General features: G+C 56.7%; 2 protein-coding genes and 2 non-coding genes across 7 annotated transcripts; all 4 read left to right on the forward strand.

The window, feature by feature from the left end:
* The first annotated feature begins 1,123 nt into the window (after positions 1 to 1,123).
* On the forward strand, positions 1,124 to 1,185 carry LOC120360811 (U7 small nuclear RNA). Its single transcript, XR_005577228.1, has one exon. It is a non-coding gene; the product is annotated as a U7 small nuclear RNA (small nuclear RNA).
* A 69-nt stretch (positions 1,186 to 1,254) lies between these two features.
* Positions 1,255 to 3,730, forward strand: C7H12orf57 (chromosome 7 C12orf57 homolog). Its single transcript, XM_003944885.4, has 3 exons — positions 1,255 to 1,515; positions 1,792 to 1,968; positions 3,492 to 3,730. Exons 1-3 carry the CDS (start codon positions 1,464 to 1,466, stop codon positions 3,641 to 3,643), a joined length of 381 nt encoding a protein of 126 aa, XP_003944934.1. The 5' UTR covers positions 1,255 to 1,463; the 3' UTR covers positions 3,644 to 3,730.
* On the forward strand, positions 2,438 to 2,546 carry LOC120360799 (U6 spliceosomal RNA). Its single transcript, XR_005577218.1, has one exon. It is a non-coding gene; the product is annotated as a U6 spliceosomal RNA (small nuclear RNA).
* A 1,137-nt stretch (positions 3,731 to 4,867) lies between the features above and the next one.
* PTPN6 (protein tyrosine phosphatase non-receptor type 6) lies at positions 4,868 to 22,931 on the forward strand. 4 transcript variants are annotated; one of them, XM_074403445.1, is made up of 16 exons: positions 4,868 to 5,044; positions 13,215 to 13,337; positions 13,577 to 13,771; positions 16,299 to 16,488; positions 16,628 to 16,744; positions 16,850 to 16,963; positions 17,139 to 17,235; positions 17,627 to 17,706; positions 17,902 to 18,051; positions 19,084 to 19,215; positions 19,357 to 19,511; positions 21,609 to 21,676; positions 21,768 to 21,919; positions 22,016 to 22,107; positions 22,437 to 22,576; positions 22,741 to 22,931. In XM_074403445.1, exons 1-15 carry the CDS (start codon positions 5,031 to 5,033, stop codon positions 22,549 to 22,551), a joined length of 1,794 nt encoding a protein of 597 aa, XP_074259546.1. In that variant the 5' UTR covers positions 4,868 to 5,030; the 3' UTR covers positions 22,552 to 22,576; positions 22,741 to 22,931. The 4 variants fall into 4 exon arrangements, with proteins under 4 accessions (XP_074259546.1, XP_074259545.1, XP_003944917.1 ...); XM_074403444.1 differs by having other exon boundaries at positions 4,869 to 5,044; positions 22,437 to 22,567; XM_003944868.4 differs by lacking the exon at positions 4,868 to 5,044 and adding an exon at positions 12,371 to 13,126.
* Positions 22,932 to 24,517: the final 1,586 nt, after the last annotated feature.

Below are 24,517 nucleotides of genomic sequence, written 5' to 3' on the forward strand. Positions count from 1 at the left end.
AGGGTCTGGCAGGGAATTGGGAAGGGACCCGACCTCCCTAGGGAACTTGGTGTGGGGGCCGGAAAGAATTGGAGAGGGGATCTCTCAAGAGCCCAGAGCCTTGACTCAGCTGGAGGTGGTACGCCACGGGTGCTCGTGCTGCCTCCTGCCCCAAGGCTGGGAAGTCAAGATACTGGAGGCCTCGGCCGGGACCCTGGCTCATGCCTGTAATCCCAGCACGCTGGGAGGCCGAGGCGGGTGGATTGCTTGAGCCCAGGAGTTGGAAACCAGTTTGGGCAACAGAGAAACCCCGTCTTAAAAAAACAAGTCCGCCAGGCCTTGTGGCGCACATGTGGTCCCAGCTACTGGGGAGGCTGAGGTGGGAGCATCACCTGCGGGTCGAGGCTGCAGTGACTCATGGTCGCGCCACTGGACTCCAGCCTGGGCGACAGAGCAAGGCCCTGTCTCGAAACAAAAGAAACCCCAACCAGCCAAACCCTGGAGGCCGCAGACAGGCCCACCTCTGACGTGGTCAGGCGTAGGCGGCTATTCAGACGTTCCCGTTACGGGTCTTACTGCGGGGAGTCACCGGGCTCCTCTGGAACAAAGGCTTGAGCCCTGACTCCTTTCCGTGGAATACTTGAACGAAACGGTTATGAAGCGGGGGTGGGGGAGCTGGTTTCAGTAGGTCCCGGCGATTAGTACCTGGCAGCATTAACCATCCTACAGCTGGAGAGGGGAGCGGGTGATAATCTCGAGAGCCTGGGAGGGAAGGGAAATCGGGCCGGGCGTTACGCTCCGCCGCCCATCCGTAGGCAAGGCCATTTTGGGAGCGCGCGAGGACGCCTGCTGCCGCGGGCTTTCACAGCGGAATCCAGGTCTCCGGCTTCACCAGCGAAGGGGCTGCGACGGCCTCTTTTCTCAGCCAATCAGCATCGACTTCATTTGCATAGGCGGATAGCAAATGTTCGGGAATCTAGAATGATTTAAGTAAGTTCCTTAGAATAGTACTTTTTCCTAGTGAAAGTCACAACATGCATCGTCGTTTATACAGTAACGGGAACAAGAAAAACGCCACCGGAGCTCACCCTCACCAATTGTGGAGTTCCTGCATATCCCACCTTCTCTCCGGGCGCATGCCTAGCAGTGTTACAGCTCTTTTAGAATTTGTCTAGCAGGCTTTCCGGTTCCTGCCGGAAAGCCCTTTCACGCGGTCCGTTGGTAACAATAGAGTGCTTTGCGTGCGCATGCGCGTGGGCAGTTGTCGCTGTGCTTGCACGCCCGTGTGTAGTGCGCAATTGGCCCCGGCCCCAAAGCTTGCTGTAGTTCTCGAGTGCGGAGGTTCGGGCCGGCTGGAGGGCTTCCGGCTGCGCCTGATGCTGCTTCCTTTCCGGTCTCACTCGCTTTGGGGACTGTGCTAGGACGTGGCTCCTTCTTCCTGAGCGTTCCATTACTTCCCCTACACTTGCAGCCTCTACCTCCCTATGGCGTCCGCCTCGGCCCAGCCTGCGGCTCTGAGCGCTGAGCAGGCGAAGGGTGAGGAACAGCCTAGTCAAGGCGTGGGCTGCCGGACCCGGGAGGAAGCGGGCGGAGGATGTAGGGCGACAAACCTGGCCGTATTTGCCGGGGAAACGGGGTAGGGGTCGCCGGGTACCGTCCTGCTCTTTTAAGTGGGGCGCTTGCCCCCAGCTCGGGATCTTACTGGGTTACCTGCAACCTCAATCCACTAATTCCCTGCGTTCTCCGCTGGGCCCGCTGCCCCTGCTCCCACGCATGCCCGGGACGCCTCCCTGGGATGCTCCGGGCGCGCAGTGGTCCTGGCGGAGGTGATCCAGGCGTTCTCTGCCCCGGAGAATGCAGTGCGTATGGACGAGGCTCGGGATAACGCATGCAACGACATGGGTAAGATGCTGCAATTCGTGCTGCCAGTGGCCACGCAGATCCAGCAGGAGGTTATCAAAGCCTATGGCTTCAGCTGCGACGGGGAAGGTGGGTCAGACGCGGGCAGGCGGTAGGTTGGGGTCGGGAGAGGGCGCGGATCTGTGGACCCCTGAGCGGTTGTCCCCTTTCTCGCCACACGGAGGCAGCCACAGTCTGACTAACCGTGTTGGCATTCAGAGCCCGGGCTCTACCCTGTTTGTGCCTCCGAGTTGCATTTTGCACAGTAGAAGTCCCGTATCCGTTATCCGAAATGCTGGGGACCAGAAGTGTTTCGGGTTTTTTCAGATTTCTAATATTTACATATACATGAGCTGTCTTGGGGGATGGGACCCAAATCTGGACACGAAATTGTTTTGTTTCATATACACACACCTTAAGCGCACAGCCTGTAGGTAATTTTATGTAGTAGTCTGAATAGTGGCTCACGCCTGTAATCCCAACACTTTGGGAGGCCGAGGTGGGCGGATCATCTGAGGTCGGGAGTTCAAGACCGTCTCTACTAAAATTACGGTCTTGGGTGCTCGCTTCGGCAGCACATACACTAATATTGGAACGATACAGAGACGATTAGCATGATCCCTGCGCAAGGATGACACGCAAAAATTCGTGAAGCGTTCCATATATATATATAATTTAAATTACGGTCTTGGAGAAACCCCGTCTCTACTAAAAATATATAAATTAGCCAGCTATGGTGGCACATGCTTGTAATCCCAGCTACTCGGGGGCCTAAGGCAGGAGAATTGCTTGAACCCGGGAGGCAGAGGTTGCCGTGAACCAAGATCGTGCCATTGCCCTCCCACCTGGGCAACAAGAGGGAAACTCTGTCTCAAAAAAAAAAAAAAAAAAAAAGTCTGAATAATTTTGTCCATGAAACAAAAGTTTTGACTGCGTTTTACTACAGTCAGCTCCACCCCCACCGTGAAGTCAGGTGTGTAATTTTCCATTTGTGGCCTCACATTGGCACTCAGATGATTTCAGATTTTGGATTTTCTAATTAAGGATCATCAACCTGTGCTGTCAATCACATTATCATTCCATTTTGTGAAGAGGGAGCAAACTCTAATGGTGCAGACTAGTCGTAGCAGAGCTGGACTTAGACGCTGTTCTGCCACCTTTGAGTGAGATGTCTGCAGTCCCTCCAGGGTGCTTCAGCTAGTTTCTGTTCAGGGGTTGGTGGTTAAATTTTTGGTGAGATCCTGGTGTTCCCCAAAGGTGTTGACTGAGGCAGCTCTGCTGCCCCATAGCATTCCTGTATTCCAGCTACAGACGTGGGATCTCGTGGGTGTTCATACTTGGGGTTCTTGTGACGAAACTGCTAGAACTGTTCACTTGAGGGCGAGAAGCACACTGCTTTGGGACATCTTCATTCACTGCACCCCATCCAGTTGTGCCCAACGTAGAACAAGAAGTTGATCCAAACGACATGGGGCAGAGTCCTGCACGTGCTGTTTTGCAAACAGCTGCCCTGCCAGTGGGGAAGCAGCTCAAGCTCAGACTACCACCCCCTCCACCTATCTTAGGCATGCTGGTCCTTAGGAGACGCATTGACCCCTCATTCCCTCTTGCAGGTGTTCTCAAGTTTGCCCGCTTGGTCAAATCCTACGAAGCCCAGGATCCTGAGATTGCCAGCCTGTCAGGCAAGCTGAAGGCACTGTTCCTGCCACCCATGACGCTGCCACCCCATGGACCTGCTGCTGGTGGCAGCGTGGCTGCCTCCTGAGAGTAGTTGGCCCTCTCTTGTGCCACTGCCAGGGAAGGAAAGGCCTTGATGTTCCAGACAATAATAAACGTGTCTGCGACTCTGTGACTTAGCCTTCGTGTCAGTCTTTTTTTTTTTTTTTTGAGACAAGTCTCACTCTGTCACCCAGGCTGGAGTGCAGTGGCGCGATCTCAGCTCACTGCAACCTCTGCCTCCCAGGTTCAAGCGATTCTCTTGCCTCAGCCTCCTGAGTGGCTGGGACTACAGGCGCGTGCCACTGCGCCCAGCTAATTTTTGTATTTTTTTTTTTTTTTTGAGACGGTGTTTCGCTCTTTTTACCCAGGCTGGAGTGCAATGGTGCGATCTCGGCTCACCGCAACCTCCGCCTCCTGGGTTCAGACAATTCTCCTGCCTCAGCCTCCGGAGTAGCTGGGATTACAGGCACACGCCACCATGCCCAGCTAATTTTTTGCACCTTTAGTAGAGACGGGGTTTCACCATGTTGACCAGGATGGTCTCGATCTCTTGACCTCGTGATCCACCCGCCTTGGCCTCCCAAAGTGCCGGGATTACAGGCTTGAGCCACCGTGCCCGGCCAATTTTTGTATTTTTAGTAGAGACGGGGTGTCAACATCTTGGCCAGGCTGGTCTTGAACTCCTGACCTTATGATCCACCTGCCTCGGCCTCCCAAAGTGCTGGGATTACACTGTGCCCGTGTCAGTCTTTTGTGCACCTGACAACCCCCACCTCTCCTTCCCAGATTCACTCTGCCTGTCCAGGCCGCATCCCCCTGAACAGCTCTTTCCTATACTCCTGGCTGGGCCTAACCTTGCTCCAGTGAGGGCTGAGGCTCCTCCCCTTTCCCCAGGGCAGAGTAAGAGGTTGGACTGGGCCCCTCGGCGCCCTGGGTGGGTGGGCCTGCACAGGGCGCACCTCCTTCTCTGAGGAATTGGGCTGTCAGGGCTTTTCTCGGGCCCTCTGGTTTGCGCCTACTGAGAGATTTCCCCCATTGGTTGTTCTTCCCTCAGCCAGGGTTACTTCCTGGTCTTGGCCCCTACCCAACCTCCCGCCGCCTGTCAGCTTGAGCTCCAGGTGGCTCCTCCTCTCCCGAGGGAAGGCAGCCCTGGACCTGCAGGAGGGACTGCTGGACCCGGCACTGGGGCTGCAGGGAAGCTGGCTGCTGTGGGCGGTCTCAGGCCAGCCCCGCCCCACCTGTCCTTTTCCAGGAGACTATTAGTCCAGGGTTTGTCCCTGCGGTGCCATTGGCCTGGCAGGCTGGATTGAGGAGGAAGTGGCTGATTTCTGAGCGGTTCTTCCTCACCTGGCTTGGGCCAAGGTGCACAGCTGTGCCACCGGCTCAGCCCCGCCCCCTGAGGCCCTCTGCCTTGACTTCATCCCTCCAGAGAGATGCTGTCCCGTGGGTAAGTCGGTGCACCACCTGGGTCCCAGTCTCCTGTTCGTTTTGGAGGAAGGGAGGCCTTGTTCATGCTCACTGCAACAAGTGTGTGAGCCTGAGTGCGATCTGCCGCTGCCCTGCCCTGCGCCTGCTTCCTGTCCCTATGAACCTTCCCTTCCTGCAAGGTGTGAGGACCCCGGGCTCATTCGTGCCCCTCTGCCCCCTCTTTAACATTTTCCCCTGACAAGTGTGTATCTGTTCTCTCCATTGCATTTCTACCTCCAGCCTCTGGGCTCCTGCTTCTGCCTCCTGCTTGGGACCTGTCCCCTTGGGTAGCTCACATCACCTCAAACATAGCAGCAGTCAGAGGCCGCCCGCGAAGGCCTCCCTTGCCCAGCCAACTTCCCTGCTCTTCCCAGCATCTGACTTTGGTCCCATCTTCTTTCCGTTTCCTTTCACTTCCCTTTCCTTTGTATGATTCATTCAACAGATACGTGCTGAGCATCTATTGCGCACAGGGTGCTGTTTAAGATGCTGGTAATACTGGAGTGGACAGGACAGACATGGTCCCTGCTTTCACGGAGCTTATGTTCCAGTGGGAGGTTACAGACCGAACAAGTAACCCAATAAATTGGATCATTTCAGAGTCTCAGAAGTGTTATGCAGAAAATGAAACAGCCTCAGCTGGGTGTGGTGGTCCACGCCTGTGATCCCAGCACTTTGGGAGGCTGAAGAGAGAGGATTGCTCGAGGCCAGGAATTTGAGACCAGCCTGTCCAATATAGTGAGACCCTGTCTCTACAAAAAATAAGCTGGGTGTGGTGGCACACGTCTGTGTTTCCAGCTATGGAGAGGCTGAGGTGAGAGGCTTGCTTGAGCCCAGGAGGTCAAGGCCGCAGGGAGTGGTGATTGTACCACTGCACACCAGCCTGGGCAACAGAGTGAGACCTTGTCTCAAAGAAAAAAAAAAAAAAGAAGAAAATGAACCAGCTTCATGTGCTAGCAAGTGACTGCGTGTGCAGGTGACGTTACTAGCTGGAGGGATCAGGGAGGGCTTCTTGAGGAGGTGACATTTGACCTGAGACCTGGATGAGGAGGAAGAGGAGTGGAGAAAGAGAGAGAGGGAGGGAGAAAGGAAGGAAAGCGAGAGAGAGAAGGAAGGAAGAAGAAAGAAAAGACTGATACGGTGATCGAGAGTCCAGCATCTCTGGGCAGAGGAGATGGAGCGCACAAAGCTCTAATGTGGGAGCAAACAAAAAAAGGACAGTGTGCCGTGAAGCAGTGACAGAGGACCCTAGAGGAGCAGAGGCGGGGCCAGGGCAGGTTAGACTCTGTTGGACCTGGGATGGTGAAAGTGAAAACCTGGCTGGGCGAGGTGGCAAACACATGTGATCCCAGCAGTTTGGGAGGCTGAGGTGGGAGGATTGCTTGAGCTCAGTGATTTGAAACCAGCCTGGGCAACATAGAGAGATGCCATCTCTATTTAAAAATATATATATTTGGCCGGGCGCAGTGGCTCAAGCCTGTAATCCCAGGACTATGGGAGGCCGAGCTGTGTGGATCATGAGGTCAAGAGATCGAGACCATCCTGGCCAACATAGTGAAACCCTGTCTCTACTAAAAATATAAAAAATTAGCTGGGCATGGTGGCGCTTGCCTGTAATCCCAGCTATTCATGAGGCTGAGGCAGGAGAATTGCCTGAACCCGGGAGGCGGAGGTTGCGGTGAGCCGAGATCGCGCCATTGCACTCCAGCCTGGGTAACAAGAGCGAAACTCCGTCTCAAAAAAAAAAAAAAAAAAAAAAAAAAAAATCCAAGCACTTTGGAGGCCAAGGCGGGTGCATCACCTGAGGTTGGGAGTTCAAGAACAGCCTGACCAACATGGTGAAACCCCGTTTTGAAAAATAAAAAATAAACAAATAAAAAAAATATATATATAGGGTATGATGGCCCAAGCCATCATAGTCCCAGCAGTTTGGGAGGTGGGAGGATCACTTGAGCTCAGGAGTTTAAGAACACTCTGGGAAACACAGGGAGACCTCATTACTACTGCTACTACTACTAATAAATAGCCGGGTATGGTGACACACACCTGTGGTCTCAGCTCCTTGGGAGGGTGAGGCAGGAGGATCACCGGAGCCCAGGAGGTTAAGGCTGAAGTGAGCTGTGATTGTGACACTGTACTCCAGCCTGGATGACAGAGCAAGATTCTGTCTCAAAAAAAGAGAGAAAGGAGAGAAAGGAAGAAGAAAGAGAGAGAAAGGAAGAAAGAAAGAAAAAGAAGAAAAGAAAAGAAGAAGGAAGGGAGGGAGGGAGGGGCCAGGTGCAGTGGCTCACGATGTCCCAGTACTTTGGGAGGTCGAGGCAGGCAGATCACAAGGTCAAGAGATTGAGACCATCCTGGCCAACATGGTGAAACTAAAAATACAAAAATTAGCTGGATGTGGTGGCATGTGCCTGTAGTCCCAGCTATTCAGGAGGCTGAGGCAGGAGAATTGCTTGAACCAGGGAGGCAGAGGTTTTGGTGAGCCAAGAGCCAAGATTGTGCCCCTGCACTCCAGCCTCGTGACAGAGTGAGACTCTGTCTCAAAATTTAAAAAAATGAAAGGAAGAAAAAGTGACAGCCTGCTTATAGAGTACTGGCGAGATTGTGGGTGTGTGGCTCCCCAGCCCTACTGATTCTTGCTTCTCACACTCACCTCTGCTCCTGCCCCAGTGCGCATCTTGTCACTGTCTGCCCCACCGCCGGGGTTCCTACTGAGTCTTCTGGTCCTGAATCCCTTCCACGGCCATTTTCCTCCCAGGTAGCTTGGCCAGGCCTCCCCTTGTGCAGATTCCGTCCTTGGTTTCTCAGCCTGGCCTTGAATGACCCTCTGCAGCAGGGTCCCAACCTCTCAGAGCAACTTCGCTCCAGCCACACAGCTCTGCTCACAGCCAGGCACTGCGCACATGAGCTCTGTGAGCGCCACCTCTTTGCCTTGACACGTGCTGCCTCTGGGGGAGCACTTCTCCCTCCGCCTTCCATCACGGGCTGTGGCAGTGCCCATCCCGTCTGCCCCCTGATGCCGTCTGCAGCGGTGTGGTTGGTGGTGGAAAGGGCACCAGGCTCTGGCATCTCACAGCCTTGTTTTACCCGCCTTCCCATTCACTAGCTTGTGACCTTGGCCAGTTGCTTAACATCTATGAGTCTTAGTTTCTGTTTCTAAAATTGGGTAGATAACACCTACTAAGTAGGGTTGGCCTGAGGATTAATAGCATGATGTAAAAGCTGTTGGCACTGAAACCATGCCACTTAACAAGCTTCTCACATGCGCGGGTATTTGGGAAATACTGTTAAGTTCATTTGTCCGGCGGTGATACTGAGGCTCAGAGAAGTTAAAAAACTTTCTACAGGTTATTTTGCCTGGTTTGCTCTTCCAGACCGCATATCTTCTTCTTGTATCACCATTGATCTTGATCTTTACGATTCTTTTTTTTTTTTTTTGCAGATGAAGTTTCACTATGTTAGCCAGGCTGGTCTTGAACTCCTGACTTCAGGTGATCCCACCCACCTTGGCCTCCCAAAGTGCTGGGATTATAGGCATGAGCCACCGTGCCCAGCCCAATCTCTACGATTCTTAATTTTTTTTTTGGTTTTTTTTTTTTTTGAGACGGAGTTTCGCTCTTGTTACCCAGGCTGGAGTGCAATGGCGCGATCTCGGCTCACCGCAACCTCCGCCTCCCGGGTTCAGGCAATTCTCCAATTCTCCTGCCTCAGCCTCATGAGTAGCTGGGATTATAGGCACACGCCACCATGCCCAGCTAATTTTTTGTATTTTTAGTAGAGACGGGGTTTCACCATGTTAACCAGGATGGTCTCGATCTCTTGACCTCGTGATCCACCTGCCTCGGCCTCCCAAAGTGCTGGGATTACAGGCTTGAGCCACCGCGCCCGGCCGATTCTTAATTTTTAAAAAATTATTTAATTAATTTATTGTTATTATTATATTTTGAGAAGTCTTTCTCTGTTGTCCAGGCTGGAGTGCAGCTGTGCAATCTCAGCTCACCGCAACTTCTCCCGCCTCTGCCTCCCGAGTAGCTGGGATTACAGGCACCCACCACCATGCCTGGCTAATTTTGTTTTTTGTTGTTATTTTTGAAAAGGAATTTCACTCTTGTTGTCAAGGCTGGAGTGCAATGGTGTGATCTCGGCTCACTGCAACCTCTGCCTCCCGGGTTCTCCTGCCTCAGCCTCCTGAGTAGCTGGGATTACAGGCCTGCACCACCATGCTCGGCTAATTTTTTGTATTTTTAGTAGAGACGGAAATGCTGGCCAGGCTGGTTTCGAACTCCTGACCTTGTGATCCGCCTGCCTCGGCCTCCCAAAGTGCTGCAATTACAGGCGTGAGCCACTGAGCCCGGCCAGCCTAGTTAGTTTCTTCTGGGTGCTTAGTTAGTTCCTTCCCACTGAGTGGGTTTAAACCCTGGAAGGAGAATGTCTTGGGGCCATGGTGCAGTGGGCATTTGCTGCTGAGCATGGACCTGAAACTTCGTGTGTGGTTAAAATTGTGTGTCCATGCGTGGGGATGTGCACCGGCCCAGATATGTGTGTAGGTGGACGTGGATGAAGTACGTGTGGTGTGACTGTGTGTGTGCACCCTGGCCTGTGTATGACAAGCAGGCTTTGTGTGTAGGACCAGGAAGCTGTACTGTGGCCACGTGTGTGCCTGTGGGCTGACGAGTTTGTTTGTCGGACACTGCTCAGTGCCGGGCAACACGCTGGGCTCTGAACACTCAGAGATGAGGGAGAGTGCGCCAGCGTGCGCTCCACGCTGCAGACAGCATTGTGTGTGCTTTTCCTGCTCCTTGACATGGGGTGGGGGTTCAGTGGAGTTCCAGGTCTCCAGGGTGGTGTCCAAGCTGCAGGGGTAGTCAAAGGTGGACCATGTAATAAATATACCAGGCAGATTCCCCAGGGCACCAGTGAGAGAAGAAAACCAGAAACTAACAGAACAACAACAACAACAACAAAAAAAAAAAAAAAAAAAAAAAAAAAAAAAAAAAAGGAGAAGAAGAAAAAATAGAAAAGCCTTTTATTGGGGAAAAATTTGGATATTTTATGTTTCTAAAAATGATAAAGTTATGGGAAAATTAGACTTGTTGGGCTTAAAATTTTGTTTATTTATTTTTTTAGACAGAGCCTCACTCTGTTGCCCAGGCTGGAGTGCAGTGGCACGATCTCGGCTCACTGCAACCTCTGCCTCCTGGGTACAAGTGATTCTCCTGCCTCAGCCTCTCTAGTAGCTGGGATAACAGACGCCCACCACCACGCCCAGCTAATTTCTGTATTTTTAGTAGAGATGGGGTTTCACCATGTTGGCCAGGCTTGTCTCGAACTCCTGACCTCACGTGATCTGCCCACCTCAGGCTCCCAAAGTGCTGGGATTACAGGTGTGAGTCACCGTGCCCAGCTATTTTTTCTTCTTTTTTTTTTTTTTTTGAGACGGAGTTTCGCTCTTGTTACCCAGGCTGGAGTGCAATGGCGCGATCTCGGCTCACCGCAACCTCCGCCTCCTGGGCTCAGGCAATTCTCCTGCCTCAGCCTCCTGAGTAGCTGGGATTACAGGCTCGTGCCACCATGCCCAGCTAATTTTTTGTATCTTTAGTAGAGACGGGGTTTCACCATGTTGACCAGGATGGTCTCGATCTCTCGACCTCGTGATCCACCCGCCTCAGCCTCCCAAAGTGCTGGGATTACAGGCATGAGCCACCGCGCCTGGCTTATTTTTTCTTCTTTTAATTGAAGCATAACATGCGTAATATTCATAAATATTAAGCACAGAACCTGACTGACTTCATGTTTATACACACCCATGCAAAAAGCATCCAGGTAGAGACAAAGAGCCTTCCCTGCACCCTAAAATTTCCCCAGAAATTGCTCCCAGTTAGCATATTTATTTTTATAAAGGTAATGCATGCCCATCATATAACATTGAAAAAGATGGCCAGGCACAGTGGCTTATGCCTGTAATCCCAGCACTTTGGGAGGCCGAGGCAGTCAGATCACGAGGTCAGGAGTTTGAGACCATTCTGGCCAACATGGTGAAAACCCGTCTCTACTAAAAATACAAAAATTAGCTGTCATTGGTGGTGTGTGCCTGTAGTCCCAGCTACTCAGGAGGCTGGGGCAGGAGAATCGCTTGAACTCAGAAGGTGAAGGTTGCAGTGAGCTAAGATCGCACCACTGCACTCCAGCCTGGTGGCAGAGCAAGACTTCATCGAAAGAGAGACAGAGAGAAAGAGAGAAAGAAAGAAAGTTTTTTTTTTTTTTTTTTTTTTTTTTTTTTTTTTTTTTTGAGACGGAGTTTCGCCCTTGTTACCCAGGCTGGAGTGCAATGGCACGATCTCGGCTCACCGCAACCTCCTTCTCCTGGGCTCAGGCAATTCTCCTGCCTCAGCCTCCTGAGTAGCTGGGATTACAGGCACGTGCCACCATGCCCAGCTAATTTTTTGCACTTTTAGTAGAGACGGGGTTTCACCATGTTGACCAGGATGGTCTCGATCTCTCGACCTCGTGATCCACCCGCCTCGGCCTCCCAAAGTGCTGGGATTACAGGCTTGAGCCACTGCACCCGGCAGAAAGTTAGTTTTATTTTGAATTACAAGCAGGGAGCATCATATACCTTAGTGTTTAGGGCCTCTCAGGTCAGCCAGCCCTGAGAAAATCAGCCATGGCGAGGCCCTTCGCCCCCAGCCTCCAGTCCCGAGCCCCAAGGAGACAGGCCCCCTGGTCAGAGTCCCAGGGCAGGGCAGAGGCCTAGGGACAAGAATTAGAAAGGACCCAAGTCTGACGGGGCTGCTCAGGGTCATTTTGCCCATGCCTTTGCCACAGTGGCATGGACAAACCGCGTTATGTTGCTTAGAGGAGGGCACCCGTCTCTCTTGCAAGCGTTGACAAGGTCTTAACTATTAATATTCCGCTCTCATGGCAGCCCCTTTGGACAAGGAGGCTCTCAATCTCTGTTCTTTGAAGCCCTGAGGACTGGTGTATAGGAGTTAGAAGCATCGGCTTTGGGCCTGGCGTGGTGGCTCAAGCCTATAATCCCAGCACTTTGGGAGGCCGAGGCGGGTGGATCAGGAGGTCAGGAGATCGAGACCATCCTGGTCAACATGGTGAAACCCCATCTCTACTAAAAATATAAAACATTAGCTGGGCATGGTGGCGTGTGCCTGTAATCCCAGCTACTCAGGAGGCTGAGGCAGGAGAATTGCCTGAACCCAGGAGGCGGAGGTTGCGGTGAGCCGAGATCGCGCCATTGCACTCCAGCCTGGGTAACAAGAGCGAAACTCCGTCTCAAAAAAAAAAAAAAAAAAAAAAGAAGCGTCGGCTTTGGAACCGGACTGCCTGGGTTTGAATCCTAGCACTGCAGCTGACTCACTGATGGACTCAGGCAATGCCTTGAACTCCCTGGGCTTCAGGTTCCTTGTCTGTCAAATGAGGAGAAAGAGAGCCCCTGTTTCGTAGGGCTGTGGTGAGAAACCAATCAGACGAGGCACGTGAACGCCATTATAGCACAGCAGTATCCAGAAGGACTCACTCGATGACAGCTGTCACCGCCATCATTGTTATTAGTGTGGGCCAGGGAGGACCGTGTCAAAGCGGCAGGTGGAGGAGGAAGAGGTGCCATGTGACCGTGTAGGTTCACATGCGTGAAGTATGATCTGGGCCTTTAGTGTGCAAGCACATATGTGTCCTTACTGCATGTGGTGTCACATACGTGCAGGGTCATGCTCCTGAGCCTTTGATTGCAGACGTGTGGGAAGTGGGCCCCGTCCCCACCCCCAGTGCCACCATGCTCTGCTTCTCTTCCCTTGCTCTACTCTAAAACGAGAAGTACAAGTGAGTTCCCCCAAGGGGTCGGCCGCGCCTCTTCCTGTCCCCGCCCTGCTGGCTGCCCTAGGCCAGTGGAGTGGCAGCTCCAGAACGGGGACCACCGGGGCCGGTGAGGCAGCTTGGCACTGGGAGCCAGGCCTGAGGCTTAGTCCACGAGTTCTCTGCCTGCCCAGACTAGCTGCACCACCTCATTCCCTGCGCCCCCTCCCTCTCCGGAAGCCCCCAGGATGGTGAGGTAAGGGCCTGCCACCCTCAGTAGGCAGGAGGCAAGGGTGCCCGGTGCCCACGGGACCCCTCCTCACTGCCCTGCCTGGGCCACTCAGGTGGTTTCACCGAGACCTCAGTGGGCTGGATGCAGAGACCCTGCTCAAGGGCCGAGGCGTCCATGGCAGCTTCCTGGCTCGGCCCAGTCGCAAGAACCAGGGTGACTTCTCGCTCTCTGTCAGGTAGGTGGCCCTCCCCAGCGTTTGGCTGCTCTCTTGTGCTGTCCGGGCCCTGAACCACACATTCGGGTTCCCTGCAGCCCCCATGCCCGGTCTGTGCCCTCGCGCCCCGCCCCCCGCGCTCCCCGTCCCTGTCTGTGCCCACCCATGCCCATGTGTGCCCTCACCCAGGACCTCCGCCGATCCCTGCCCTCCTGCCTCTACTCCTGCACCTACTGGCCTCACCGCCTGGTGCCCCGCAGGGTGGGGGATCAGGTGACCCATATTCGGATCCAGAACTCAGGGGATTTCTACGACCTGTATGGAGGGGAGAAGTTTGCCACGCTGACGGAGCTGGTGGAGTACTACACTCAGCAGCAGGGCGTCCTGCAGGATCGCGACGGCACCATCATCCACCTCAAGTACCCGCTGAACTGCTCCGACCCCACTAGTGAGAGGTGAGCGCTCTGCACCCTGCCTCTCCCAAGCCAGGGCAAGCCGGCTCCCACCCCCAGTGGCCCGGGAGGCAGGGAGCCTGGCACCCAGCACCGCCTGTCCTCCCTCCTCTTCCCTCCCCGCACCGGCTGGGGCTCTCAGCGTCCTTCCCCTGCAGCCTGGCATCTCAGAACTGAACCTACCACCCTTTCCACCTAACCCTGAGGAAGCCAGAGAAGGCTGCCTTGCCCTACTCCAGGGGCCCTGGCCACTGCAACCCAGGTCCCACTGGAGACAGGGAGGCTACCACTGGCAGCTGGCATGCCGTGCGGGCCACCTCTGTTGTTAGAAAGTTCTTCCTCCTGTGGAAGCGAGAGTGCTCTCCTTCCTCTTCCCCTCTCCCGTGGCCAGCATGCGTTAGGGGCTGACACTAGGGATGAGGATGGGGACGAACGCTTGCCAGACACTTGACGCCTTATCTCAGCCACCCAGCAGCCGTGGAGCGTTCACATGTGGAAAGGGGCTTGCACTGTCCTGAGCACAAACACCCCAGGCATTTCCTTCCTGTCCCCTCTGCTCAAAGGTGTGGTCCCCAGAGCTGGGAAGGCCACTGCCCCTGTGGGCTCCCAAAGGCATGGGCAGGGGCCGGGGGCTCTGAAATCTCCTCAGGACACCCTGGCTCCTTTCAACGCCAGATCCTCTTAGAGTAAAGGGTGGTGGAATACACAAGGGGGTTTTCACATGGACCCCTGGGGCCGAGCCCACCTGCCCTTGCCCGGCGCTCGCGGATGGGCTGTTGAAGTGATGGGGACCTTGCTTCCGCCAGCTTGCAGCCTTTCTGGGATTCGGGCCTCCAAACTGCCGTCAGTATTTTTGGTGAAGTCACTGACTGAAACTTAGAGCTGAATGAGGTTGCGGAACTGCCCTGTGGCCCGCCTGGGAAACCTCCTTTCCCTGGTCAGCTTCCCGCCCGGCCTTCCTCCTCTCCATGAGCCTCACGTGGCTGGCTCCGTGTCTGCCCCTTGCCCTTCCCCTTCCCCACCGCAACACTCAGGGGGCCTCTGAAGCTCCTGTCCTTTCTCCTTGCCTCGAGCCAGGAGGAAGAGGATGGGCTGACCAGTGCCTAGAGAGGGAGAGAGGAGCAGGGCCCCAACAGGCCCCTGCAGAGGAGGCTGAGACCCGGGTTCAAAGAGAAGAGAGAAGAGAGACAGGGAGCGGAGGGCGGTGCTGGGGCGGGAGGTGAAGAGGTTAAGACCGGGGAAGCCACCCTGGAGGCCCTTTTGGGTAACCCATCCCAGGAGCCAGTGTCTCCCCTGAGCCTGGGAGTGTGAGAGGCTCTGTCTCGCCGGTTCTGTCTTGTCTGTGGCGCCTCCTTCTCTGCGGGAATTTGCATCTGTCCCTCGGTGGCTCTGTGCTTCCTGTGGTCAGCCTGACATTTGCATGGAGACTTCCTCATCCTGGGGCCTAAGGGAAGGGGCTCAGCCCCCTCCCCGCTGCCTGGGGTCCTAGCCTGTCCCCAAGTGGTGGGCTGAAGCAGCCCGGTAAGGTCTGGAGGTTCTGGGGGCGGGGTGTCTGTTGGCTGGAGTCACCTCTGGGCAGGGGTGAGATGGGTCGGGACAGGCTGGTCCTCCCCTCCTTCCCCCCAACCCTGCGGTTGGAAAATTTGCCCCTCCTCCCCTGGCCCCTGGGCTGAGGAAACCTCACAACCTCACTTCTCACTCTCTCCCCAGAAGGAGTTTTGTGTTTTTTCCATCACGTGGTTTCCTGTGGGGCTGGGCATTGTGGGGCTACAGTTTCCTCCTGAGAAAGGGGTGTGCTTTGGGGAAAGGGCCTAGTTCTGCTTTCTGCCCCGACAGCCCCTTTGAATCCCTTTGAACCCCTTTGAACCCTGGGCTCCCCTTCAGTGACATCATCCAGGGCACCCCCAGAGCCCCCACACCACTTTTTCCCCAGTGGGGTTGTCTTCCCCGCCTCCCTGGGGAAGCGCACCCTGTCTGCCTTCCCTGTGACTTGTGTCTCTGTCCGTCTCCCGCCTGTGATGTGGCCTCGATCTGCGTTTCTTTGTCTCAGGTCTCTGCCTGGCACAGCCCTATGCATCATGGAGACTCTTCCTTAGTTTCTCTCCTTTAAATATTTTGAATATCGACAGCCTTTCTGCCTTTCAGAGGTGGGCTCTGGGTTCAAAGCCTGGTTAGAACTCTGGAGGCCAGGACCGCTTAAGCCTGGGAGGTCAAGGCTGCAGGGAGCTGTGACCGCACCACTGCCTCTGGCCCGGGCAGCAGAGCTCTGGAGTCAGTCAAGGGCCCTAGGCCACTGTGCAACAGCTCAGCACGAGTGTCCTCCTCTGAGACGGGGGTAATATCATACCTCCCTCTCAGCTTGTTTGGGAGAGAGTAATGGACCTAAGTGTGGTGGTGGATTTGGAAGCATCTAGGACAGTGCCTGGCGCCCAGTAGGCGCTGGATTTCCTGCCTCCGCCCCGTGAATGTCTCTGCTCAGCACCTTCCCCTGTGGCCCGGGTCTCACCAGCCCTGACGCTGCCTCCTCTAGGTGGTACCATGGTCACATGTCTGGAGGGCAGGCAGAGACACTGCTTCAGGCCAAGGGCGAGCCTTGGACGTTTCTTGTGCGTGAGAGCCTCAGCCAGCCTGGAGACTTTGTGCTGTCCGTGCTCAGTGACCAGCCCAAGGCTGGCCCAGGCTCCCCGCTCAGGGTCACCCACATCAAGGTCATGTGTGAGGTAAGGCTGCCAGGCGGTGGGGGAGCCTGTTGAGGCTGCCGTCTGTGCCCACAGTGTGGGCGGTGGGGAGGATCTGCCTGGGGCCCAGGGAGGGAGACTCGGGCCCTGTGAGTGGCCTTATTTGGCACCCCCTCCCCAGGGTGGACGCTACACGGTGGGTGGTTCAGAGACCTTTGATAGCCTCACGGACCTGGTGGAGCATTTCAAGAAGACGGGGATTGAGGAGGCCTCAGGCGCCTTTGTCTACCTGCGGCAGGTGAGGGGTGGGCCCAGCTGCCTTCTCCCTGCCCCTGAGCCGCCCCCTAGACGTGAGCTTCTGGGATCTCTTGAGTTGCTGACTTCTCCCCGTCCCCCACTGCAGCCGTACTACGCCACGAGGGTGAATGCGGCCGACATTGAGAACCGAGTCTTGGAACTGAACAAGAAGCAGGAGTCCGAGGACACAGCCAAGGCTGGCTTCTGGGAGGAGTTTGAGGTGCTCGGTGGGGACCCGCAGGACTGGGGCAGTTGAGGCCGGGGCAGGCGGCATGGGGCCCCCAGCGGATACTTCCCCCTCCTCGCTTACCTCTGCTCCTGACCCACCCCGCGTGAGCTCCCCTGATGGATGCCGTCTCCAGGAGCTGATGCTCATTTCCCCGCCCACGTTTCAGAGTCTGCAGAAGCAGGAGGTGAAGAACTTGCACCAGCGCCTGGAAGGACAGCGGCCAGAGAACAAGGGCAAGAACCGCTACAAGAACATTCTCCCTTGTGAGCACCCAGGCCGCCCTCACCCAGGAGACCGCCCCTACCCCAGCCACCTCCCTTCATCTTACAGGTCTCCACCCTCCACTCCGGGGGGGCCCCTCTCCCCACACCCGCCAACAGAGCCTCCCCCTTCTGCAAAAGGCCTCTTCTCCTCCCAGAGGGGCCTCTCACCAGCAGCAGGCAGGTTCCCCTGCTCCCAACCTCCTTCTCGCGAACCCCCTCCGTCCCTCCATGCAGAGGACCCCCGAACCCTGCTGCCCGCAGCCCCCCCCAAGCCTCTCCCACAAGCTTCTGAGACCAGAATGGCCTGTTAGCTCAGGAGGGTGGTCTGACCCAGGCGTGGGGAGTCCCTGGCTGATCCAGGCCGTCTCGCCTCCTCTCCACCCACTCCCAGTTGACCACAGCCGAGTGATCCTGCAGGGACGTGACAGTAGCATCCCTGGGTCTGACTACATCAATGCAAACTACATCAAGGTCAGTGGCGTGGGTCCTGTGGGAGGAGAGGCTGGGCCCTGGGAATTCCCTGTCTGGTGAGGACCCCAGATCCAGAGACACCTGGGCAGCGCCGGAGCTGGCTTCCTGCATGGATGGAGGTGGCAGGGATTCAGGGCCCGTGCCGGGCCGAGGAGCTCACTGTCTTGGGGTGCATCTCTCCACGCTTGCACACAGAACCAGCTGCTAGGCCCTGATGAGAACACTAAGACCTATATCGCCAGCCAGGGCTGTCTGGAGGCCACGGTCAACGACTTCTGGCAGATGGCGTGGCAGGAGAACACCCGTGTCATCGTCATGACCACCCGAGAGGTGGAGAAAGGCCGGGTAGGGCACCCCACCCCGCCCCCACATCCCTCCCCAGTGCGTGTGGTCACACCATTAAGTCAAAGAACCATCAGATGCCAGGGCGAAAAGGGATCTCAGGGGTGAGGGGCCGGCCCTTGTTGGGAAACTGAGGCAAAGTCTTGACTGCACAATGTGACCCCTGTATCCCTGCATCCATCCCTGGGTTCTCCTGAGCTCCAGACCCAGGTTTTAGGCTGCCCTCCTTCCTTCTGCCCCTTCCCCACCTGTCTGCATCCAGGCCCCTCCTGTCCTCCCTGCCCCTTACCCTGCGGAACCCCCTGCACAGCACCCTCTGTGCTGCTGTTGAAGTGATCGCATTGGTGACACAAACTGAGTCAAGTTCCTTCCTCTCTGAAATCCCTTCCATGGCTCCTGGTCACCTTTGGGATAAAGTCGCACTGTGAGGCCTGGCATTGAAGGCCTGGTGGCTTCCCTCTGTCCCCTACGATTCCCTTTAAGGTTCACCGCCCCCAGCAGCCCCGGCTCTTTCGGGTTCCCAGCCTCTCTCTGCACAAGCTCCTTTTCTGCTAGGATATGGCTTTCTCCCCACACTATCTCTGCCTGGCAGATCCCTTGTTTTGAAGACACAGCCCAAGTGCTACCTGCCCCCTCTGTGAATCCACGTCCCGTTTCCTCCATGGCCGAGAGGGATAATTCGGCTTTCTCAGCCACGCTCTCAGTGCGTGTCTCCCCGCGCTCACCTGTCTCTGTGAGCTACTCCAGGCACAGGGCACAGATGGGGCCTTATTTGTGTCTGTGACTGCAGCCTGGTTTGCACAGCTTCAGGAACCACGCCTGCCCTGGTGACGTTTGTTGAATGTCAAATGGACGTCCCAGTAAAGTGCTGGCCAGGCCTCGTCACCTGTTGGTGGCTGCTCCGAGAGGGGATCCCAGGTCTCTTGCCTCTCGGCCAGCTCGTCTGTCCGTCTGACGAACGTGTGGGCCGGTGCCCTGGGATGGGCCACAGTGCCCTGCTCTGTGCCTCATCCCCACCCGACGCTGTCTTTCTAGAGCAAATGTGTCCCCTACTGGCCCGAGGTGGGCACTCAGCGCGTTTATGGGCCCTACTCTGTGACCAACTGCAGGGAGCACGACACGCCCGAATATAAACTCCGCAGCTTACAGGTCTCCCCACTGGACAATGTGAGCAGCCCCCACTCCCTGCCCTGCTCTGGGAGTCCCTCGCTGGACTTGTTCTCCTGTCTGGTTGGGTGGTTGGGTGGGGTGAGGCAGGTAGGGTGTTCCGAGGGAGCAGGGGGCATTGACCCTATGTCCTTGGCTCAGGGGGACCTGGTTCGGGAGATCTGGCACTACCAGTACCTGAGCTGGCCCGACCATGGGGTCCCCAGTGAGCCCGGGGGCGTCCTCAGCTTCCTGGACCAGATCAACCAGCGGCAGGAGACCCTGCCCCACGCGGGCCCCATCATCGTGCACTGCAGGTGAGAATGAGGATCCTGCTGGCAGCAGTGACCGCCAAGGAGCAAACGCGGCTGAGTGCCATGAGCTGTTAGAGGCAACATACACATCAGCACACACGTCTGTTGCCTTCCGCTCACCCCCGGCTTCTTCTGGGTACCCTCATGGCTCCAGACCCCAGGCTGGAACGTGGCTGGACCCAGTCCCATTTTGGCCCTGTGCCTGCGGGTGTCTTCCTCAGAGCCTTCCCCAGATGTGCCATCTCGCCCAACCCAAATACAGAGGAGGAACCCGGGCCCCAGCTGCTGGCCAGGCCCCAGCTAGTCAGGGTGAGGTGGGGCTAGGCCTGGGTCCCAGCTGCCCTGCTATCTCTCGAGGTCCCACTCTGCTGGTTTCTTCTCTCCTCCCAGGAATATCCACTGGGCCTGCGCTCCCCATTCCTCCTCTTTTTCCATCTGTAGCCCCAGGGTTTAGGCTTCTTCCTGATTCTGCCCTCTCTCCCTCTTTCCCTGGTAGTTCCCCATCCTGGCTGTTTGGGGATGGGCGATGCCTTTCTGGGGGGTACACATAGCTCCTCTATCTACCTTCGTGTTTGTGATCAGGAGACCCCTATAAGGTGCAGAGGTGGGGCTGCGAGGAGCAGGGGTCCCACCGATGAGCCCACCATGCCGGCCTGGCCTCAGTCAAACAGAGGCGGCGGGTGCAGGGCCCCTCCGCTCACCAGCTGTGTGATCTTGGACAAATTGCTTAACTTTTCTGACCCTCAGCTTCCTCATCTGTAAAACCAGGATCCTGTAAAACCAGGATCTCAGGGTTGTCGTGAGACCCTATCGCTGTGGCTGGAATTCCATCAGCCCTCAAACACCGGCACTGCTACTGGTTTAGTACTCATGCCAGAGAATGGGGGAAACACTCCCTCCATGGAACCCAGGCCTTTGGGGGCCTCTGGCTTCCTCCTCTTCCCCCCAGCAGCTGTTGGTTCATGGGACAGGGCCAGTTGGCTGAATCTAGAGCTGCCCCTGATGGGCTGTCTCGGGGCCGCAGCTCTGTCCTCTGCTCTCTCAGGGACAGGTCTATCCCCGAGAGCTACCCTTCTGCTCACCCACCGAACGTACATTCACACACTTCTTGAAAGCCCCATGGCCTTTATTTAGACGTTACAGGAAGGAAGTGGGTGAAGAGGGGTTATTTTTGACAATCCGGGTTTGAAATTAGACAGCGCGACTCAGGGCACCAGCCTGATGGGCCCAGCTGAGGGTGGGCCTGGGGTCTCCCTAGGGTCTGCTTGCCCAGGGGTGGGAAGGAGAGAAACTTCCTACTGCACTGCTCCTCTGAGTCCCTGATCCGGCGCCCCTGCACCCTGTCTCTGGGCTGCCCTTTCCCAGCTGTCAGGGTTTGAAGAAAAAGGGAAGTAAACCCCTGCAGAGAGAAGCTCCATAACTTTTTTTTTTTTTTTTTGAGACAGAGTCTCTTGTTGCCCAGGCTAGAGTGCAGTGGCATGATCTCGGCTCACTGCAACCTCCGCCTCCCAGGTTTAAGTGATTCTCCTGCCTCAGCCTCCTGAGTAGCTGGGATTACAGGTGCACGCCACCACCCCCAGCTAATTTTTGTATTTTCAGTAGAGACGAGGTTTCACCATGTTGGTCAGGCTGGTCTCGAACTCCTGACCTCTTATCTATCTGCCTCGGCCTCCCAAAGTGCTGGGATTACAGGTGTGAGCTACCACACCCAGCTGGAGCTCCCTAACTCTTGAAGGAAGAGGCGGGGAGGGATCAGGGTGCCTGGGAGCCAGCAGGACAGTGGTAGGATTTGGGGGTCCCATGTCTTTCGGGGTGGAGGCAGCCGCTCACCAGGAGTGAGGATTCGGTGCAGGGAGTGGAGGAGGGAAGGATGGTGGCAGCTGGGAAGCTGGCATCAGCACTGCAGAGCCAGAAGCGGAGCGCACCCACAGAGTCGGGCAAATCTTCACTGTCACTTGCCCAGTGATGCTGGGCACATTCCCTTCTGTTACTGGAGGCTCAGGCTGCTCCTGCAGTGCCCGGGGGTGGAGCTGAACACTGGTCACCCCCCTTCCCAGGAAGGGTTTGACTGGCCTCTGATGGCACCCCGTCTCTCCTCAGCGCGGGCATTGGCCGCACAGGTACCATCATAGTCATCGACATGCTCATGGAGAACATCTCCACCAAGGGTGAGGGGCACCTGGGGGCTTGGGGGCGGGGGTGAGCAGCCCCTTGGTGTCTACCTGTGCCTGGGCCTGAGGTTTGACTGCCCCCACCCAGGCCTGGACTGTGACATTGACATCCAGAAGACCATCCAGATGGTGCGGGCCCAGCGCTCGGGCATGGTGCAGACGGAGGCGCAGTACAAGTTCATCTACGTGGCCATCGCCCAGTTCATTGAAACCACCAAGAAGAAGCTGGAGGTCCTGCAGGTGCGTGCAGAGCAGGGCCTAGGGGGCTGCAGCGGGGGACGGGTACCACCTGGCCCTGCTGGGACCGCCGCCCTCCTACTATCCCTCTGCCCACAGTCGCAGAAGGGCCAGGAGTCAGAGTACGGGAACATCACCTACCCCCCAGCCATGAAGAACGCCCATGCCAAGGCCTCCCGCACGTCATCCAAGTGAGTGGCCCTGGCTGCCACCTCCTGGCATCCACCCCTTTGTCCCGCCCAGCCCGATCGTCGATTTCTGGAGAGGACAAGTGTTGCAGCTGGAGGGACCTGGCTTCCAAGTTCAAGCTTGGTTCTCACCCCTTCTGTGCACACGCGGGCCTCTGCGAGGCGGCCGCAGCGCACTCGCGTATGAGAGGTGGCCTCTGACCTCAAAGAACTTGGAGTCTAGCGCAGGGACAGTGGCTGGGCCGCCTGTGAGATGGGGCAGCCGGAGGGGGCTGCCACTGCCGGGTCCCCCGTGCTGTCTCCTGACCTGTGCCCCCCGCACCCTGCTGCAGACACAAGGAAGACGTGTATGAGAACCTGCAGGGGAAGAACAAGCGCGAGGAGAAGGTGAAGAAGCAGCGGTCAGCAGACAAGGAGAAGAGCAAGGGCTCCCTCAAGAGGAAGTGAGCGGCGCCGAGCTCAGGTGGCCGCGGTGCGGGGCTGTCCTCCCTGCCCTGCCCGGTGTCCTCGGCCCCGCTGCCTTCCCTGGGTGGATGGGGTGGCTGCAGCCTCACTCTGCCCTTCCCAGCTGCCCCAGACCTTGTCCCCCTCCGGGTTCCAGCCACCCTCTCACTCCCTAACTCCTTCTCTTGGCAGCCTCAGCTCAGACCCTGCGGAAGCCTCCCACCGCGGACAGACCCACAACCTGAACCTAGGAGCGCCCCATTCTGTTGTAATTTAAATGGCTGCATCCCTCACCCCTCTCCCTGATCCTGTATATAGCCCAGCCAGGCCCCAGTCAGGGCCAGCCCTTCTCCTTTTGTAAATAAAGGCCTGGGATTACTGTGTGTCGCCTCTAACCCAGCGCTTTGCTTGCCCCGGGAGTGGGCTCCGCCTCCCGTCAGACGGCCGTGGGTCCGGACTCCGCCTCACACGTGGGAGGGTGGCTGTGGGCAAAGCTTCCCAGTCTCCTTTAAAATGGAGGGCGATCATAACAGGGTGGCTGTGAAAAGCACAAGATGACGGCTGGTGATAAGACGGGCACAGTGACTCATCACACACTTGCCATGTGCCCAGGCATGGAGAGGCTACACGTTAGATCAGTCTAGGCACTTTGGTCATTCTCATTTTACAGTGCAGGAAACTGAGGCACAGAGAGACTAAGTAACTTGGTCACTTGCCCGAGGTCACAGGACTATGCAGCAGTGAAGCTGGGATTTGAACCCAGGCCTTCTGAGCCCAGAGCCTATACTCCTTACTCGGGAGTTGCAGCTGCCGCCCTCAGGGGTCCCCCATCACACTCCCCTGATGCTGACTTCCAGATCCCAGCTAAGAAGAGTAGTTAACAGCCAGAAGCACAGACCTGAGGCCAGCCACATTGTGTCCCCTCGGGCGGGAACGGGGACTGCAGACTGGCTCTCAGTGCACCCGGGAGCAGGCTGCGGCTGCCCATGTCCTCCGGGGCAGAGTTTGAAGAGCTGGCAGACTTGAAGGTTGCTTTGTTTTCTGGTCCCCTGTTCCTCCCCCCGTGCTGTGTCGGGAGTGGGGTTTCTCCTTCGTTTGAAACACTCGTCTCCTGGGGAGTGGAGCCGGTGCGAGCCATCCCTCAGGAAGGGCCGGCACGCACTCCTGGAAAGGCTGAGGCCGTACAGGTCTGGAAGCCCAGAGGCTGGGCAAGCATTATTCAGCAAATCCTTCTTAGAGAGCCCCTGGCACCACTGCCATTCACAGCCCCCTGGCCTCCTGGAACTTAGGGGGCTGGTCAGGGAGACAGATTCACAACACCGATCACCTGCATCAAATAATGGCAGGCCGGTATTAAGAAGGAAGCCAACAAAGACCAGGAGAGAGAGTAGCTAGGGACTGAGCAACACAATAGCTCCCTGGGGCTGTGGCCCTGGGGCGTGGGTGGGGCAACCTGTCGGGCTCAGGGCCCCTCTCCCAGCAACGCCCTTTCCATCCCAGCCGCACAAAGGCAAGTCCCACCTCCTCTAACCGCCCTTGGGCTACCTGCCCTTGGGGTGGGACTTGGACTCCGGTGAGGCTGTGCTGTGAGATGGGTCCGGGAGCAGTTTGGTCGGGAGAGCAGTAAGGGGTTAAGGCGGTAGGGGGGCAGCCTATGGAGATCGTTCCCTCTGCAGGCCCCCACTGAGGGGCAGGGCTGAGGCTCCAGGCCGGCTGGGGTCTCTGGAGAGCGGTGGGTACCTCCACACTAGGGGCACCCTGCTGGGACCCACCTGCCCTTCACAGGCCTGGCGGGGCCTCCTCCTGCCCCTGTCGCTCAGGGGACCCTAGCACAGGCCGGGCGCTGCGGCAACAGTCCCACTGCTGACCTCAGGGCTCTCTCTGGCCTTCCAGCTCCACTGTGGGCAGGGTCTGAGGTCACAGAGGAGGGGGCTAGGCCTGAAGGCAGCAGATGCTGTGGGGAGGGGAC

This window comes from Saimiri boliviensis, chromosome 7, assembly GCF_048565385.1.
Source record: "Saimiri boliviensis isolate mSaiBol1 chromosome 7, mSaiBol1.pri, whole genome shotgun sequence".
Lineage (NCBI taxonomy): Eukaryota > Metazoa > Chordata > Mammalia > Primates > Cebidae > Saimiri > Saimiri boliviensis.